General features: G+C 43.1%; 1 protein-coding gene across 1 annotated transcript in view; it reads left to right on the forward strand.

The window, feature by feature from the left end:
* Positions 1–19928, forward strand: part of VPS13D (vacuolar protein sorting 13 homolog D) — a 274678-nt gene that overhangs the window by 62214 nt on the left and 192536 nt on the right. Inside the window, 7 exon segments of the mRNA XM_070385275.1 lie at positions 746–968; positions 5742–5952; positions 8527–8698; positions 8877–8989; positions 10648–10860; positions 16943–17208; positions 18342–18475. Coding sequence (XP_070241376.1) covers positions 746–968; positions 5742–5952; positions 8527–8698; positions 8877–8989; positions 10648–10860; positions 16943–17208; positions 18342–18475 — 1332 coding nt within the window.

Here is a 19928-nt window from a genome sequence, read left to right on the forward strand (position 1 = left end):
GAACAGAAACATGATAGGAATGGCTTGCCTGTGTTTTCCATTTACAGTTACTTAGATGAGAAATGTAAACCTGAGAGGGGAGACTTCTAGAATGTACAAACACATTAGAGGGGCTTCATTCCATATTGCTATTAGATGCATTTTCTTAGGAAAAAAGAGTCCCTCCCTTCCAGCAAATCATCAGTATATTGTATGGCTGAGAGATTTGCCTTTGTTGTATTGACCTAGATTAAACCACCAGTAATTAGTATCTTGACATTTACTCTTAAGCCAAAAGATAACATGTTCCAGTTGCCAAGTCGTTGCTGACACTTTGCAGCCCCATGGTTTGTAGCCTGCCAGGCTCCTCTGTCCGTGCGATTTTCCAGGCAAGAAGACTGGAGTGGGTTGCCATTTCCTTCTCCAGGGTCTTCCCAACCCAGGGATCGAACTGTGTCTCCTGCATTGGCAGGCAGATTCTTTACCTCTGAGCCACCAGGGAAGCCCAAAAGATAAAATATATTCCTGCAAAATTGGCAGAGTTTTCAGCACGTACTGAATTATGTGTAATGTCTCTGCAGAGAATTACACATAGAGGAAAGAATCATGACCCTGTGGCCCTTTTGTTTATGGGATCTGGGGTACTTGGGAAATATCATGTGGCATAGAGTCTTTGAAGAGTCCAGGACTGGGAAGGAACTTCCAGGATAGTAGATAGAGTTACCACCCCCATTCCTGCTGCTAGTTTTCTTTTCTTTCCTCCCAGGAGTCTGTGCCTTCATCTTCCCCAACTGGTACTCCCAAGCGCAGTGTGAGGAAAATGACAAGCATGGAGGACCTGAAGGGGACCCACTCCGAGGGGCTGATCATGATGCCTCCTGCTGGAATGAGTCGAGGCAGCTTGAAGAGTGAGTCTGTGCCCAGCACCTCGACCAAGCAGCAAGGGCAGCCAGCCACAACCTCTGTCGGCCGAGCTTCCAGCAGTCCAGGTAAAGGAGGAGAGAGGAGCTGCATGAGGAAGGAGGGGAAATTCACGAGACCATTGCAGGATCCTAAGGGGCGCTGCATCCCGTTCAAGTAGATGCTAACAAAGTGGTAGTGTGTCTTTAGTAATCATCTGATTCTGATACTCATTTAGAAGGCTTTAGAGTTTTAGGATGTAGATTAGGATTGGGTGACTTCTAAAGTAGGATTGTTGTTGTTCAGTCACTCAGTCATGTCTGACTCTGTGCCACCCTGTGGACTGCAGGATGCCAGGCTTCCCTGTCCATCACCAACTCCCCGAGCTTGCTCAAACTCATGTCCATCGAGTCGGTGATGCCATCCAACCATCTTATCCTCTGTCATCCCCTTCCCCTCCTGCCTTCAATCTTTTTCCCAGCATCAGGGTCTTTTCCATTGAGTCAGCTGTTCACATCAGGTGGCCAACGTATTGGAGCTTCAGCTTCAGCATCAGTCTTTCCAGTGAGTATTCAGGGTTGATTTCCTTTCAGGTTGACTGTTTAGATCTCCTTGCACTCAAAGGGACTCTCAAGAGTCTTCTCCAGCACCACAGTTTGAAGGCATCAGTTCTTTGGTGCTCAGCCTTTTTTATTGGCCAGGTCTCACATCTGTACATGACCACTGGAAAAACCATAGCTTTGACTATATGGACCTCTGTAGGCAAAGTAATGTCTTTGCTTTTCAATATGCTGCCTAGGTTGGTCATAGCTTTTCTTCCAAGGAGCAAGCGTCTTTTAATTTCATGGCTGCAGTCACCATCTGCAGTGATTTTGGAGTCCAAGAAAATAAAATCTGTCACTGTTTCCAATGTTTCCCCATCTGTTTGCCATGAAGTGGTGGGACCGGATGCCAAGATCTTTGTTTTTTGAATGTTGAGTTTTAAGCCCGCTTTTTCAGTCTCTTCTTTCACCTTCATCAAGAAGCTCTTTAGTTTCTCTTTGCTTTTTGCCATAAGTATGGTGTCATCTGCATATCTGAGGTGATTGATATTTCTCTCGGCAATCTTGATTCTAGCTTGTACTTTATCCAGTCTGGCATTTCGCATGATGTACTCTGCGTACAAGTTATAAGCAGGGTGTCAATATATAGCCTTGATGTACTCCTTTTCCAATTTTGAACCAGTCTGTTGTTCCATGTCTGGTTCTAACTGTTGCTTCTTGACCTGCATACAGGTTTCTCAGGAGGCCAGTAAGGTGGTCTGTTATTCCCATCTCTTTAAGAATTTTCCAGTTTGTTGTGAACTACTCAGTCAAAGGCTTTAGCATAATCAATGAAGCAGAAGTAGATGTAAGATTAAATTAGTAAAATATAGGACTTCCCTGATGGGCCAGTGGTTAAGAATCTTTGCAATGCAGGGGATGTGGGTTTGATCCCTGAACAGGGAACTAAGATCCCACATGCCTGGAATCAACTAAGCGCACATGCAGGTACTCAGCCCATAGGCTTTGGAGCCCATGCACCACAATGAGACAGACCCGGAGCAGCAATTAAAGCTCTCACATGATACAACGAAAGATTGTGTGTGATGCAGTGAAGATCCTGCATGCAGCTAAGACTCGACACAGCCAAATAAATAAATTTAAAAAAAAACAGAGTTTAAGAACAAAGCAAATAGTAAAATGCAATATAAATAAAGAGATTTTGGTAGTCTCTAAGAGCTTGTCAAGATAGCTGCCACCAGATGGTGGTAGTATACCTAGAGTAATTCCGGCATCCTTAGGCACATCCTTGCGAGTGACCTTTTAGACACTATCCCTTCAAGTCACTGGTTAATTCTGGAGAAATAAAAATCCTGAAAAATAGGTAACAGCAGAAATACCCTAAGTAGCAATTTTTGAAAGACATGAACCACCCAGTTATTGGTGTGCTTCTCTTGAATTTGACAGTTAGCCATTCCAGATGAGAGTCTTGATTTTGACCTTTTGGTTTTCCCAGACAGTGTGGATTGGATAAGTGAGGTGTTGCTCCAAGGAGTTTGGGAAGCAGAATATGATTTACCACCAGAATCCACTGGTGAAGTCAGTCCAGTGTGGTTGAACTTTGAGAGATGTGGGACGCTAACTGAGGGATATGTTGGATGGATATAAAGAATGGTTAATCCCTTGTGGTACCTTGTTGTCCCAGAGAAGACAGTGAAGGGGTTTATGGTTACATTGATGATTCAAGGAGATTATTGTAATCCTCATCAGAAGACTGGGTATTGAACGTTTACTACATGCCAGACATTGTGGCACATTTTTTCATAAATGTTTGCAGTTTATCCTCATGATACTCCTCTAGGGTTTTATTTTTATCCCCGTGTTATGGATAAAGAGACCAGAATTTTTGAACTAGTAACCAAGAGACCCAGAGAGATTGGGTAACTTGCCCATAGTCATGTCAATGTACGTGGTAAATGGTACTATGAATCTAGGCAGTCTATCTCCAGAGCCTGAAGTCTTGACCTGCATGATATCACCAACCAATCTATATACATAATGGACACTCACAGCATGGGGTAGGGGGGTGGGGCAAGCTGGGTGTGTACATAAGGCCAGTCAGTACGTGAATCTTCTGTTGTTGCTGTTCTGATAATAGTGATGATTAGGAATTGAGGCCAAAGGTACATGGGCCAGCAGTAAAGAATCCACCTGCAATGCAAGAGATGTGGGTTAGATCCCTGGGTCAGGAAGATCCCCTGGAGAAGAAAATGGCAACCAACTCCAATAATCTTGCCTGGGAAATCCCATGGACAGAGGAGCCTGGCAGGCTACAGTCTTTGGGATCGTGAAAGAATCAGACATGACTTAGCGACTGAACAACAGTAGTACATATATTTGGAAGCCTATTAGGAAGTGATTTGGAATTTTTTTAAAAATTAATTTCTATTGGAGTATAGTTGCTTTACAATGTTGTATTAGTTTCCACTGTACATCAGAGTGAATCAGCTCTATGTATACATATATCCCCTCTCTTTTGGATTTCTCTCCCATTTAGGTCACCACAGAGCACTGAGTAGAGTTCCCTTAGCTATACTGTAGGTTCTTACTGGGGTGTTTTATAGAAAGATCTCTTTCCTGACCATATTTCACCTCCCAAATTGCTGTTTGTTTCTGGAATTCTGTCTGTGATTAAGATGGGGTTAAGGCAGTGGTTTTCATATTGCTTCTATATCCCTAGGATTCCGTGACAACCCTTGGGAATTATGAAGCCCTTTGTTCCTGTCCCTTATCCCCTTCTATGAGATCAGTTCTACTTTTGTCTCTTTCACTTATTTATCCATACAGTAATGAGGCAAGAGCTAATTTAATTAGTGCCTGCCTAATCTAGGTGTTCAGGGTTTTGTTCTCCTGTATAGTAACAAGCTATTAGACATAGTTCCTGCCACCTTGTGAATGATATGAGAAAGCCAATAAGCATCTAAATAAGGACAGATTAAGATAAATTAAAAGCAGAGCCATTACTTTGTCAACAAAGGTCCGTCTAGTCAAGGCTATGGTTTTTCCAGTAGTCACGTATGGATGTGAGAGTTGGACTATAAAGAAAGCTGAGCGCTGAAGAATTGATGCTTTTGAAGTGTGGTGTTGGAGAAGACTCTTGAGAGTTCTTTGGACTGCAGAGAGATCCAACCAGTCCATCCTAAAGGAGATCAGTCCTGGGTGTTCATTGGAAGGACTGATACTAAAGCTGAAACTCCAATACTTTGGCCACCTCATGCGAAGAGCTGACTCATTTGAAAAGACGCTGATGCTGGGAAAGATTGAGGGCAGGAGGAGAAGGGGACTACAGAGGATGAGATGGTTGGATGGCATCACCGAGTCAAAGGACATGGGTTTGGGTGGACTCCGGGAGTTAGTGATGGACAGGGAGGCCTGGCGTGCTGTAGTTCATGGAGTCGCAAAGAGTTGGACATGACTGAGTGACTGAAGTGAACTGAAGATAAATGTCATGGGAAAGACAGAATGGTAAGAGGGAAAGAACAGAGAAGGAGAGAGGAGGGTGATGCAATGGGCAAGACTTCAGACAGTGAAGAGCCTGGCACGTGGGGGAAAACAAAGACCAGTGAGCCGGCAGCTTCATGGACAAGGTGTAGAATGGGTTGAGATGAGGTTGGAAAAGTAGGCAGTGGGCTTTTTATTCAGGGCTTTCAAGGGATTTAGGAGAGTTTCACAGGAAGAACTGTGGATTAAACTCAGTCATCAAAGCATATAAAGGAAGGGAATGTTTTGGTCTCAGTCATTTTTTTAAGGATTACTGAGGTATTTTGCGAGCAGAATGGCTTTGTGAGGGCAGACTAGAATGGAATGGGTGTGTTGGAGGGGAGTTTATGGTGGTCTAGGCAAGAATGGTGGTGGTTTGGATTAGATGGCGCTAGTGGAAATGGTTACGTGTGATATTTGTTTGGAAAAAGCACTTTGCTGTGGAAAGTTTTGTAAATCTTTGGGTAACATCATCTCTACACAAGACCCCTGTGGGATCTTCTTGGGAGGGATGCATGTTAAGTCCTTTTAGTCATAAGCCCTTTAGCCTCTGTTAGTGTCTCAGGACAGCAGTGAAACGCTGGGAGGATGTGGCCTGGTTTGTGCCTGTGTGCAAGGGGCAGGTAGGCAATGTTCAGCACATGGAGCGTTGAGGAGGGAGGTCTTGGTGCCAGAGTGGAGACTGATCTAAACATTTTCCAAAGACAGAATGAACATTTTGGGGCTGTTTAGTTTTTTTCTGGACCAGCCCCTTCTGAGTCCCATCTTCTGCATTGTCTCCCTTTCCTTGGTTCCATGTAGAAGACCACGTGTGTCTGCTGGATTGCATTGTTGTCGATCTCCAAGACATGGACATCTTTGCTGCAGAGAGACACCCACGAGAGTATTCCAGGGTCTCAGAAGACAGCAGCAGAGACCTGATCTTCCCCTCCTATTTCGTGCGACAGACAGGAGGAAGCCTTTTGACCGAGCCCTGTAGGCTGAAATTGCAGGTGGAAAGGAATTTGGACAAGTGAGTGGTTTATTTTCAAATAACTATCTATTGTAAGTAGAACTGTGATAGCTTAGAAATCAGTGCTGTTAGGTCTGGAAGGGCATGGGTATTCACTTACATTTTCATCTATGTAACAAATATATGTTGAGTCTCTACCATCTGCTAGACATGAGGGCTCCTATGATGAAAGAAAAAACTTCTCCCTTTATGGAGCTTGCATTTCGTTGAGGGATATAGGAAGTTGAGTATATGATTCTAATTTCGTGTTTGATTCAATTTTAAACGGTATTGTAGGATGACAGTAGGTGCCTTAGAAACAAAGAGTAAGGGACCTGAATTTAGCATGGATTTCGATGGCAGAAGGGAGGTAGTGATGGCACGGAAGAAGTAGTTGGAAGAAGTGACGTTTGGATTCTGTGTTTCAAATGCAGTAGATTCTGGACCTGCTATTGATATTTACCCTGGAGCGCCACTGAATCAGAGTAACTGTTTAGATGCTGTTTTGCCCATTTTACTCCAATTAGCCATCTGAAAGTGTTCCACAAAGACCATTGAACTGACTGTAATTTCCTTCTTCATCGGCTTCAAAGCACAGGATGCTTAATTTCTGTAGTTTGGAGCATGGCCTCAGTTAGTTCTATATCTGACTGGGAAACTTACTGAAAAGGAATGCACTCAGACCCCATCTGAGACCAGCAGAAGCTGACTCTCAGGGCCGAGCCTCAGGTGCATATTAACAAGTTCCTCTGGTAGTGCTTATGCTCCGCTGGCCCCAGCAGTGGACTGGGACTGCTGGTTACAGTGTGTGATGCCTGTTCAGTTTGGGGCATTAATTTTGGAGAAAGCAGCAACACTCAGATCTTAACCTCAGGGAGAGATGAGGCGTGGCTGTGAAGTAATGAAAGCAAATGATTTTCATTTGCAGCATTTTGAAAAACAGTGTCACTACTTTTCCAGAGTGTGATTTTAATCCCTCTTGGGCCCCTCCCTTTGCAGTTCATCGGTTTGGGCAAATCATTTAGTGTCACTGTTTTGTTTCTCTCTGGATTAATGATACAGCATAGCCACTCTCACTGGGATTTTTGTGTTTCATTCTTACTTGTTATTCAAGTGCTCTCTGGCTGGTGTTCAGTTATGGTTGGCATGGGCTGTATTTGATTTTACTGGCTTAGACGTCTTAAGAGGAGCTTCATTATTTAGAAATTGAACATTTTGTTTTCTTTTCAAGTAATGCTTTCCAAAAAAAAAAAAAAATGTGCTTTACTGCTCTGCTTATCTAAACTTCACCCACTTCCATCAATGTTTATGTGCGGGTAATTATGCCCTGTTAGCCCAGATAGAAGGGGATGACTAAACACAGGGTATCTGATCAGCTTCTCCTGCCCTGGACCTGGCAACCCAGGGGGTTCTTGGTAATCCTTTCCAGCTTTTCCTTGTTAATTGCATGACTGGTCTTTTTTCACCTGGTTGTATGAAGGTTTTTCTCCATAGACAAAGTAGTTTTTAATATTTCTCTTCAACTGCAAATCCTGGCCCTCTGCTTTATATACTTGGAGCATAGCATCTGTAGGATCCATGATATCCACTTCACCTTTAGGAGGGTAGAGAAAAAGGTCTTCAGTGTTGGGATGAAGTATATTCCCCCTTCCCTGGGCATTTTTTTTTTTTTAAGATTATTTTTTGGCTGCGCTGAGGTGTTTGTGGTATGAGGGATCTTTAGTTGCGGCAGGCAGAATCTAGTTCCCTGAGCAGGGATCGAACCTGGGCCCCCTGCATTGGGAGCGCAGAGTCTTAGCCACTGGACCACTAGGGAAGACCTCCCTGACATGGGCATTTTCAACATCATTCCTGCCTGCCCATCTCAGCTTGAAATGAGTGACTGAGTCAGGTTTTATCCTACTGTCCCATCTTGGCTCGTTATGAAACACTGGTTCCTTTCTTTTGTTACCACTAAATGGATAAAGAGCTTGTCATTTTTTCTTTTTTATTAGAATATACTTGTTGTACAATAATGTGTTAGTCTCAGCTATGTGGTAATCTGACATTTGCACACATTATGAAATGATCTCTGCTATGAGCCTCATAATCATCTGTTTCCACACAAAGTTATTGCAGTTATCGTTGGCCGTATTGTTCATGCTGTATAGTATATCCCCATGGCTTGTTTATTTTACGGCTGGAGGTTTGTACCTCTTAATCCCCTTCACCTATTTTTGTACCACTCCTCTGTTCTCTGTACCTGTATCTTTTCCTTTTGTCTTTTTTTCTTTTTAATTGCTCTCCCAACTATAATGTGTAAGTTGTTTCTGAGTCTTATGAAATTTTTCTTTATTCATCAATTAGTTAGCTCAGATTTGGGGACTTTATAAATGTATATTTGGGGAGAAAAATGGCCTTTTGTAGCTGAAAGATGACACTCAGTTGTACTAACCTGCTTCACTTGGACTCATGAAATTTTTGTCATTGAAGATTAGAAATTAATTGGTTGATAAGGGAGGTGAGTACATGTTAGCACTTATATTTGGGTGTGAGCTGTGTCAATGTTAAGTTCGTGATTTTTTTGTGGAAGTGACCTTTTATGTTTTTCCATAGAGAAATAAGTCATACGGTGCCAGACATATCTATCCATGGCAATCTCTCCTCAGTCCACTGTTCTCTGGATTTGTGCAAGTACAAGCTGATCCGGGGTTTATTGGAGAACAACCTTGGAGAACCCATAGAGGAATTCATGAGGCCTTATGATTTGCAAGACCCAAGGATTCACGTGAGTGTGACGTTAGGTTCTTCTGTAACTCTCGTGGTCTCATGATCATCATCCTGTGTATCTGTTCCTCAGAGTCAGCTGGCGAAAGAAGATGGAGCCACAAGCAAATTAGATTTCATGACATTAACTCCATTTTTAGATTGACAACTATGAATTGATCGACATTTTCCTTTTCCAGACTGTTCTGAGTGGAGAAGTATACACGTGCATGTGTTTCCTCATTGATATGGTAAATGTAAGTCTGGAGCTGAAAGATCCAAAAGGAAAAGAAGCTGCTGGGTCCCTAGCCAGGTATGGCTGTGATTATATGGTTTTACTATTAGTAATGGTAATAGAAATCCTGTACACCTTGTGCTATCGTGTAGAGCAGAGTGGCCGAGTGGTGGTTCACAGCTGAATGTGGTCTGCCTGCAGGATGCTTTTTGGTTGGTCTGCACAATGCTTTTTAAAAGTTTAAATTCATCTGTCACTCAAGACAGCTGAGGTTATGCTGCGGTAATAGGCACTCCAAAATATCAGTGACTTAGAAGATTAACAGTGTTTTTCTCCTCGTGTTTCCTGTCCATTATGGTCTTGGGCTGCTCTGCTCACTGTAGTTACCCTGGCTGACAGAGCAGCTTCCTGTGCCAGTGAGAAGAGCCCTTGAGTGGTCTTGAATGGCAGTGGGATCCTGGTAAGCCCTGTGGTGCTAGAACATGGTCCCACGTGAGTGCAGAGTCAGGAAGCAGTCTCCCTGTGTGTCTGTGTTGAGGGAGTCCAGAGCTATCTGGTGAACACCGGTGTTGATGGCCTCGCTGGCCAGAATTAGTGAATTGTATGTGAAAAAGTTTGGATTTCAGCTTCCTTTGAAGAATTTTAAGTTTTGGCAGCAGAGGGCCAGTGTTCTCAATTAGAAGCATCTGGGAGCTGAGTGGAAGCTTGGGCAACCTTTAGATAAGGCATGTGCTCACCGAGCAGTTCACTAACTTATGTCTTCTTGGTTACTATAGACCAGGAATTTGTGATTACTGGTATAGAACCCCCAAAAGTGCATTGTATTTTCACACTTGACAACATTTTCATCTCTTGACAGTCAAGTAAAGTTGAGCAGATATTACTCCTATTCTCCAGATAGTTTTTGACTAGTGTAAGATCATATGACTGGAAAAGTGGTTCCGTATTTAAAAATAGCACTTCAAGGCTAGTAATTTTTCTATGGGACACACACTGTCTTCTGTTTTGTTTTTCCCTTAAAAATTCATCCAGCTATCTAACTCAACTAATGAGAACATGATATGATGGAGTTGGGGTCCCAGATTGATTATCTTGTGAACCGGCAGTTTTTTCTGATGACTGGTTATGCCCTTACTTTCTTCCAATATGGGGTAATTCTGTCTGGATTGTCATGATGGTACTGAGTGATTAAGAGCTGCCCATTGCAGCTCTGCCTGTTATTTGAAAAATGGCAGTTGCAGATGCATTTTCTGTTGGTAGGTGAGCTGCATTACTTCTCTCCATGAAAAGTGTTATTGTTGTGGTGGTTCCCAGGAACTTCTTGCATAAAAATTCAGCAGACTGTGGAGACAGACTCTTCCATGCAGGCCAGGAGTCGACAGATGAAGGACTAAAGGGACCCTCACCCTTGGGGATTATTACGAATATATTGTCTTACTAAACTTAGGTGAGAAATGAGAATGCTAACGAACCAAGCATGCAACACATATGTGGTATTGTTATTCCCCATGAAGTTCCCATGGGCAAGAGTGTCTCCTTAGAAATGGAAAAGAAGGTACAAGGCAAAGTGACACTTCGATCCATTTTGTGGAGACTGTTAAAATCAGTGACAGATCTCAGAGTGAAGTTATCTCCTTCATAGAACTTAGGCATATTTATGGTTTTGTTCTTTTATCTTAAACATACATAATTTTGAAAATGGAAGCGTTCAACGTCTTGACTGCTTTCTCCCGTAGATTTGACTTCAAGAAGTGTAAACTGCTCTATGAGAGCTTTTCCAACCAAACCAAGTCCGTTAACTTGGTTTCCCATTCCATGATGGCTTTTGACACCCGCTCTGCTGGGCAGAAGACCAGTCCTGGTGTGACCAACGTGTTCACCTGCATCTTTCAGCCCTCTAAAAGCAGCAGCACCACCCAAGGCTCCATTCAGATTGAACTGCATTTCAGGTGGGAGATCCAGACCCTGACCTTGCCTTTCTTTATCATGACATATGCCCTTCTGTGGCCTGTGGGCCAACACCATGTAGGCTTTAGAGCATCAAAGGACTGAGCAATCTTTGAGAAATAAATAATGGCTTATTAGTGCAGTGTACTGTATATTAAGTGTTCCTGCAACCATGCAGTTTCGCTGACTGGCCAAAAGATGTCTCTGTTGCCTTAAGGAAAGTAGTTAGGATTAAACCAGATTCTTAAAATCAACCTCCCTATCAGATGTGTGTGCACGTGCATACCCAGTCCCTAAGTTGTATCCAACTCTTTGCGACCCCATGGACTGTACCCTGCCAGGCTCCCCTCTCCATGGGAATCTCTTGGCAAGAATACTGGAGTGGGTTGCCATTTTCTCCTCCAGGAGATCTTCCCAACCTAGGAATTGAATCTGTGTCTCCTGTATTGGTAGGTGGATTCTTTACCACTGTGCCACCTGGGAAGCCCCCCTATCAGCTGTAGACTTTTAATATGTAAAGCGACTTGGGGAAGGAAGGAATTATACTCATGTAAGCGGGAAAAGTCTTTTGGTCTATAGAAATGATAGAAGAGAAGTGGTGTTGACTTACATTATCGAGTTATCTGTGCAGGTCTTAATGACTGACTTCTCCATGTAAAATGAGCTTTAGCCTCCTTGAACTAGATTATGTTTTTCTTCTTGGTATTATGGGAGGCACTGTTGTGTGTGAAAAGAGCATCGGTTTTGGGATCACATAGACCTGGGCTCAAAACCTTTATCTACCACTTCCTAGTAATGTGTCCAAGGACAAGTTTTTTCATCTCCTTCACCTGCATTTTCATCTACTATAAAATAGGAAAGAGTTACTGTACCTACCTCATAGGGAGGAGGTGATAATTAAGAGACAGAGTGCCAAAGAATCGATGCTTTCAAACTGTGGTGCTGGAGAAGACTCTTGAAAGTCCCTTGGACAGCAAGGTGATCAAACCAGTCCATTTTAAGGGAAATCAACCCTGAATACTCGTTGGAAGGAATAATGCTGAAGCTCCAGTATTTTGGTCATCTGATGTGAACAACTGACTGATTAGCAAAGACCCTGATGCTGGGAAAGATTGAGGGCAGGAGGAGAAGGGGGCAACAGAGGATGAGATGGTTGGATGACATCACTGACTCAGTGGACATGAATTTGGGCAAACTGTGGGAGATAGTGGTGGACAGAGGAGCCTGGTATGCTGCAGTCCATGGGGTCACAAAGAGTCGGACATGACTGGGCGACTGAACAACAGCAATAATTAAACATCACTCTGTGTAGTCAAAGCTATGGTTTTTCCAGTAGTCATGTATGGATGTGAGAGTTGGACCCTAAAGAAGGCTGGGCAACAAAGAATTGGTGCTTTTGAATTGTGATGCTGGAGAAGACTCTTGAGAGCCTCCTGGACATCAAGGAGATCAAACTAGTCAATCCTAAAGGGAATCAGCCCTAAATATTCATTGAAAGGACTGATGCTGAAACTGGAGCTCCAGTATATTTTGGCTACCTGATGCCAAGCGGCAACTCACTGGAAAAGATCCTGATGCTGGGAAAGATTGAAGGCAAAAGATGAAGGGGGAGGCAGAGGATAAGATGGTAAGATAGCATCATGACTCGGTGGACATGAATTTGAGCAAGCTCTGGGAGATAGTGAAGGACAGAGGAGCCTGGCGTGCTTAGTCTGTGGGGTTGAAAAGAGTTGGACACAACTTAGCAACTGAACAACACCAACATATAATTAAACAAGATATTCTGGCTACTGCTTGGCATAGATGGGAGCTTTTACAATTATTCCTGATGTAGCTTAGGTTATTTTATGATACACTACTGTAAAATTTTTTGACTAAGTGGGCATAGACCTGAAAACTGAAAAGTTAGGTACGATCGATAGAAATTCAACAGGAGACCTTTGGAACTGATGTCAGTTTCATTCTATTAGTGCTTAATGTCATCAGATAAGTTGTAAATATATAAACCAGTAAGTAAAAAGGCTGGGAAAAACTTCTTGGTTAGGCAAGAGAGGAAAAAAAAAACTTACCAAAATTGTACTTTTATTTGTATATGTGTGACATTGCAGTGTGCTGTTCAGTGAATTCCTTAGGGTTGAGTTTTCCTAGGGAGGGGTCGTGATCTCCATATGTGTTTAGGAATTCTGCCTAATTAGATACTTAAACTTTTGCATGAGCTTTTAAAAAATTGTATTAATTATTTTATTTTTGGTTGCACTGGGTCTTCGTTGCTGTGTGTGGGCTTTCTCTAGCTGCCATTGGGGCTAGTAGTTGCTCTAGGGCTAGCTCCTGTTCATTGCAGTGAGTGGGCTTCTCATTGTGGCGGCTTCTCTTGTTGTGGGACACGGGCTGTAGATGTATGGGCTTCGGTAGTTGTAGCACAGGGGTTCAGTAGTTGTGGCTCGCAAGCTCTAGGGCATGAGCTCAGTAGTTGTGGTGCACAAGCTTCGTTGTCATGTGTCACGTAGAGTCTTTCTGGATCAGGGATTGAACCGTGTACCCTGCATTGGCAGGTGGATTCTTCTTCACTGTACATGAATTTTAAAACAGTTTAGTAATGGGAATGCTAGTTGCCTCTTACTGAGCCTTACCACTCCAGTGTTCTTGCCTGGAGAATCCCAGGGACGGGGGAGCCTGGTGGGCTGCCGTCTATGGGGTCACACAGAGTCGGACACGACTGAAGTGACTTAGCAGCAGCAGAGCCTTACCAAGGGCTAGGCACTTTACTTGCCTTTATCTTAATTCTCACAAGTTTGTCCAGTGGGCGACTTCTTCCCCATTTTACAGATACAGGCATAGAAGCTTGGAGGGGATTAAGTAACTCTTCTGAGGATACACAGCCAGTAAGTGAAGTAGTCAGAACTCAGACTTGGGCCTCTGATTTTAAAGCCTGTGTCTTGTCTAACAGTTGTCAAGCCCACCACATTTTAGTGACTGGGCTGATTGCAGTCAGATGATAAGCTGGCTGTGATTTGCAGTGCCTTTGTTGGAAGATGATGTTTATTTGAACAGAAGGCTTGCATACATTTGGTCCATCTGCTGAAACAGTTTCTTTTTTCGGTTTGCTTTGTTATTGAACTGGCTTCCTCAATATCAACTAGTTGTCCCACCTATTATATTTTTAATATACAAGAAGCCTTAAAATATTAATAAATTTATATACTAAAGATGTATAATTTCTCAGAGGCTAATAATAAAGTCGTCCACCTTGGTTCTTGCTAACAGAAATACCGTTGTTAGTGAGAGGGTTAAAATGTTCTTTTGATTGGAACTTTTGAACGCTTTCTGTGTCTCAAGAAGAATTGCTCTTCTGTTGGGATTTTGTGTGTCAAATATAAATCACTTTACAGTGTTTAAAGGCTTGAAATATTTTCCAGAGAAGGGATCAGACATACTTTGACTTTCCAGTTAGTTCATAACGCTGATGATCTGTGTTCAAAATGGGGTGGAAAAATTTTACTGAGGGCGACATTTTTTCTCCATTACAAAAGGGTGAAGTGTTTCTGTGAAAAATGCTATGTCTGTATGAAGGAGGCATGCACCACAATGCCCTTTTTCTAGGGGCAGTGAGCCAGGTTTAGGAGAAACAAGAGACTAGAGAAGCCAGCCTTAAAAAAAATCTCCGAATCAGCTTTTCCTGAATAGAAGCCCCTTTTAGGGCCGTGAAGCAGGTATGTGTAGTAGCCAGAGCCCCAGAATCGATTTTGGGCTCACAGAACAAAGTTCAGTCCCGAAAACTATAGGGGCGTCCTTGCCCATTTTTCTTGTCTTAGCTATCTCTGCCCACTAATATACTGACGGTGCCTGGCCCTGACCACACCATGGCTTGAAGCCAGGCTTGAGAGTCCTTCTAGGGTTTTCACCTCAAATATAGAATTGAGGGTAATGATGGCAATGAACCAGTACCCCCTCCCCCTCCCCTGCAGCTCTACTTCTAGGATGCTTGGGGTGTCAGCCACAGTAAACATCATCTTATTTGTCCTCCCTCTTTGGCTAAAAGATCTGGGGTCTCAGGCTAGTTCCAGCTAGAGAAACCATCATGTACTAGCATGTAAATTTGATGTTTATAAAGAAGTGATCTTAACGTTGAAGAAAGAGTGCCTGCCTCACTGATCTTTTAGAAACAGCCTGTAGTGGAGGGAACTGACATTTATCAGACCTTTTATGTGCCTGGTGGTTTCTCTCTTACTGTTTTATTATTGCTCGGTTTATAAGTGAGAAAACAGAAAGATAAATATATGATATTATTTATATGTGGAATCAGAAAAAAATGGTACAAATGAACTTATTTGCAAAACAAAAATAGAGTCACAGATGTAGAAAACAATCGTCTCATTACCAGGGTAAAGGGGGAGGAATGGTAAATTGGGAGACTGAGATTGACAGGCACACACTACTGTATATAAAAGAGTTAACTAGTGAGGACTTTGTGTATAGCACGGGGAACTCTGCTCAATACTCAATACTAACGACCTATATGGGAAAAGAATCTTAAAAAAGAGAGTGGATTTATGTATATGGAGATCTGATTCACTTTGTTCTACAGCAGAAACTAACATAATGTAAATCAACTGTTTTGTTATTGTTCTTTAGTTGCTAAGTCATGTCCCACTAAGTCAGGTCCAACTCTTTTGCCTCATGGACTGTAGCCCGCCATGCTTCTCTTTCTATGGGATTTTCCAGAGAAGCATACTAAAGTGGGTTGCTGTTTACTTCTCTAGGAGATCTTCCCGACCCAAGGGTTGAACCTGCTGATGACTCAGTGGTAAAGAATATGTCTACTCATGCAGGAGATGCAGGTTCAATCCCTGGGACAGGAAGATCCCCTGGATAAGGAAATCAGCTGCCGCTGCTGCTAAGTTGCTTCATTCGTGTCTGACTCTGTGAGACCCCATAGATGGCAGCCTACCAGGCTCCGCCATCTCTGGGATTCTCCAGGCAAGAACACTGGAATGGGTTGCCATTTCCTTCTCTAATGCATGAAAGTGAAAAGTCAAAGTGAAGTCACTCAGTCGTGTCTGACTCTTCGCGACCCCATGGACTGCAGCCACCAGGCTCCTCCGTGCATGGGATTTTCCAGGCAAGAGTACTGGAGTGGGGTGCCATTGAAGAAATCAGCTATACTCTGATAAAAAATTTTTTTAAAAGTGAGGAAAGAGGCTCAGAGAAGCTAGACAACTTACCCAAGATAACACAGATTTTAAGTGACATGATTTAAGCCCATGCTTTTTCTACCACACCAGGATTTCTCAAACTCAGCATTGTAGGTTAGATCATTTCGTGTTGTGAAGGCTATCTTGTACATTATGGGTTGTTTAGCTGCATCCCTGATTTCTACCCACAAGATGCCTACAGGAACCCCTTCACTTGTGACAAAAATGTCTCCGGACATTGCCAGATGATTGCCAGGGGATGGAAACACCCGAGATGGGGATGTCTGAGAACTGCAGGATGACATACTTGCTACTGCTTTCTTGTAATACGTCCCTTCTTGTTTAAAAATATGATTGACTTTTGAAAACGTATACTGAATGTTTTACTAGACTCGGGCTCAGAGTTTATTGATATTCAAAGCTTAGTTTAGAAGATGCTGGAGGGCTTCCCTAGTGGCTCAGTGGTAAAGAACCTACTTACCAATGCAGGAGACATGAGTTTGATCCCTGATCTGGAAAGATCATACATGGTGCAGAGCAGCTAAGCCTGTGTACCACAGCTATCGATCTGTGCTCTAGAGCCCAGGAGCAGCAACTACTGAGCCCGCCTGTCACAACTATGGAAGCCTGTGTACCCTAGAGCCCATGCTCCACAACACGAGAAACCCCCACAGTGAGAAAGCCAAGTGCTGCAACTAGAGAGTAGCCCCTGCTTGCCGCAACTAGAGAAAAGCCCACACAGCAGCAAATACCCGTACAGCCATAAATAAATTAAAAAAAGAAAAGAAAACGCTAGAGTATCACCTGCCCAAATTGAGTAATATATTTGCAGGTTAGTGAAATGTCATGTTCCTCTTTTCCTATTTTATTTTTATGATCTTCTTTCTTGTAGGTCTACAAAGGATTCCTCCTGTTTCACAGTTGTTCTCAACAATCTCCGTGTGTTTCTCATATTTGACTGGCTGCTGTTGGTGCACGATTTTCTCCATACCCCCAGTGATATTAAGAAGCCAGCTAAAGTTACTCCTTTTCGCCACCGTAACTCTAGCAGCGAATCTGCTGTAATTCCCAAAACTGTGAAAAGTGGAGTAGTTACCAAACGGTCTTCCCTTCCTGTGTCCACCGAAAGGCACCTGGAGGTCAAGGTCAACGTAACAGGTAAGTGTATGTAGTTGTGAGTCACCTATTCTTGGTTTGGATTTTAGGCTAATTTTGTGTCTTACAGTATGACTTTTCTGTTGCCTCTGCATTTTGACACGAACACTTACGTGTTTTCACGTTTTGCAGACTAACAACTGTTGACATTCTTGACCTCTGTTTTCAGATGGGAATTGCCTGGCCCACAGTGAAGCCTGCAAGATCTAGTCCCTCTCCTCTGACCTCCCCTAATGCATGTGCCTGGCCTGAGTACCCACCTGGGCAATGATCTTTTTTCCCAGTGTTAAATCTGGCTTCAGTTTTCTGTTTGATCTCCAGAGCCCCAACAAATGTGCCTTACTGAGTTTAGGCAAAAGTGGTATGTGAAAAATCTCAGTTTAGAAGATAAATAAATGAGGGGATTGGTGCTGTCTTTACACAAAGAATATTTTCCTTTATAAACAGATTTACCATGGTTTTTGTTAACTAGCAGACTCTCATAGCACATCTGTACATATATGTGTATTTATTGTTATGCTTGTGATATATCCTATCTCCTGCACAGTGATTTGAAAGAAGCTGAATAGCTCATGGCATTTAAAATAGATTTAGTTTCAAAAGTTCAGTTTATACATGTTTTTTGATGAAAACAAAAAGTAAACTTGCCATGTCCAGATGAATAGAAAACTGTCTGTGTCTACCAATTTAAAAAGCAAAAAAAGTGGTCCGCATTCTTTGTAAACAACCCTGAATATATACACAGATGACCCAGTGCTCTTTGCTGCCTGACCAACATCAGTATCTGAATCTGCTTCCTGGGAACTTAAATCAGATCGTCGCTTGGAGAAGGGGTGGTTTCCAGAGCTTCTCAGTGTCTGTCCTGCCTCCCAGGAGACCTAGCATACAACTACATTCTAAAAAGAGAAAGTGCGTCCCGGTCTTATGCCTGTGCAGGGCTCTTTTGGCTCAGCTGCGCCTGGCCAGATCTGCAGGACCTGCTGAGGGTGTCGGCAGAATGTCGACATACATCCTAGACGTCTGATCTTTCTGGCTGACCTGTCGGCCCCCCACCCAGTAGATGTGCTGCCTGGTTTACGACACCTGCTGCTTTCACTTCCCAGCTTTGGCCTAGTTGATGATACTGTCCTTTCCAGGCACGGAGTTTGTGGTCGTTGAAGATGTATCCTGCTTCGATACCAACGCCATCATTCTCAAAGGCACCACTGTGCTCACCTACAAGCCCCGATTTGTTGATCGGCCCTTTTCAGGAAGTTTGTTTGGCATTGAGGTAAGAAGTCTTTGTGTTGATTGAAGCACTCAATGTTTGGCTTAAGAGAAAAGCATCTGGAGAATAATTTTACCTCCTAAACTTTCCTTCAGGGTGATAATTAATGGGACCAGAGGACCCTTGCCCTCTTCTCTTCATTTTCTCTTCACATCTACCAGGTTATTCTAATGTGTGAATTCAGGCCCCCAGGGTCAGGCTGTGAATGTGTGGAGGGACTGTACCTCTTTCTCTTAGACCCAGCCCTTCCTCAGAATGTTCAAGGAAGCTCTTCCAATCCCCCTTTCCTCAACAGGCTCCTTGTCATGTCCTCCTGGTTCTGTGGGTCTAGGCCCTGGCTAATTTGTGAGGGTGAGGAAGGGGTCCTTGTTTCTCCTGCATCCCCTTCTACACATTGAGTGCTTGTCCTCGCGAAGACCTTGAGCTTTCTGGTTATAGAAACGTGATACTAAAGTGTTAGGGACTTTCCATGTTATCCTTCCAGGAATATCTGATCTATTAAAGGGCACCTCTGGAGAGTTGGCCCTGACCTCAAGGGCTGAATCTCTAATTGTGATGCTCATGGCTCTGATTCAGTCTCATGAAGGAGATAATTTGCATTGGGATGGCTTTTGTAACCAGAAGATTACATTCTACAATATTATGCAAAAACTGCTCTGTCTCTTCTTAAGCCAGGATGTGTGGAGACAGGAGGAGAAATGAGGCAGATTATTATCTCCTCTGGCAAATATTCTTAAGTCACCGATCTCTGCTAATATTCCTCTTGTTAGAATACTAGAATATTTGGTCAGAGTTACTCATCTTTTGCTTCCCATTTATGATTAAACTTTTTCATGCTCAGTTCTTCCCAGTGATATTTCAGAGGTTGAGGGAACAAAAATCGCTTCCACCCTCAGCAGCAGATAGTACTTTTTTTTCTGGTCAGAAATAGCTGAATAAAACCTGTGGAGATTTTACTTCCCTACCACTTGTATCTCTCATGTAAAGAAACCTCAGTGTGAGAGGAAGGATTTGCCTGCTCGCGTGATGTGACTTGGTCCTGAAATTGCAGTTCGTCTGCTTTCCAAGCCTCCACAATACCAGCTTTGAACGAGAAAGTTTGGTGATTGATTAATGAACTGTCAGGTATAATTGGGTTTTGTGTAGCAGACGCCGGGGAAGAAAAAAGGAAAATGGAACTTTCCTGCTCCAGAATCTTAGAAAAACTCCATGGCAAAATATTCGAGCTTCCTGGAAACTCCTTTCAGTCTTGTTCTTAAGGTGGCACAGTTGGATCTGAATTTTAAGACTACCCTAATACATCCTTGGGGGAGAATTTGTAAAGAAGGCAAAATGAGCTAAGGTTGAATACAGCAGAGGACCTTGGTGTCATATGCTTTTCAATAGTTCTAGAAAATGCCAGGCTTCCCTGGTGGCTCAGACGGTAAAGAGTCTGCCTGCAGTGCAGGAGACCTAG

The sequence above is a fragment of the Bos mutus genome, chromosome 16, assembly GCF_027580195.1.
Source record: "Bos mutus isolate GX-2022 chromosome 16, NWIPB_WYAK_1.1, whole genome shotgun sequence".
Lineage (NCBI taxonomy): Eukaryota > Metazoa > Chordata > Mammalia > Artiodactyla > Bovidae > Bos > Bos mutus.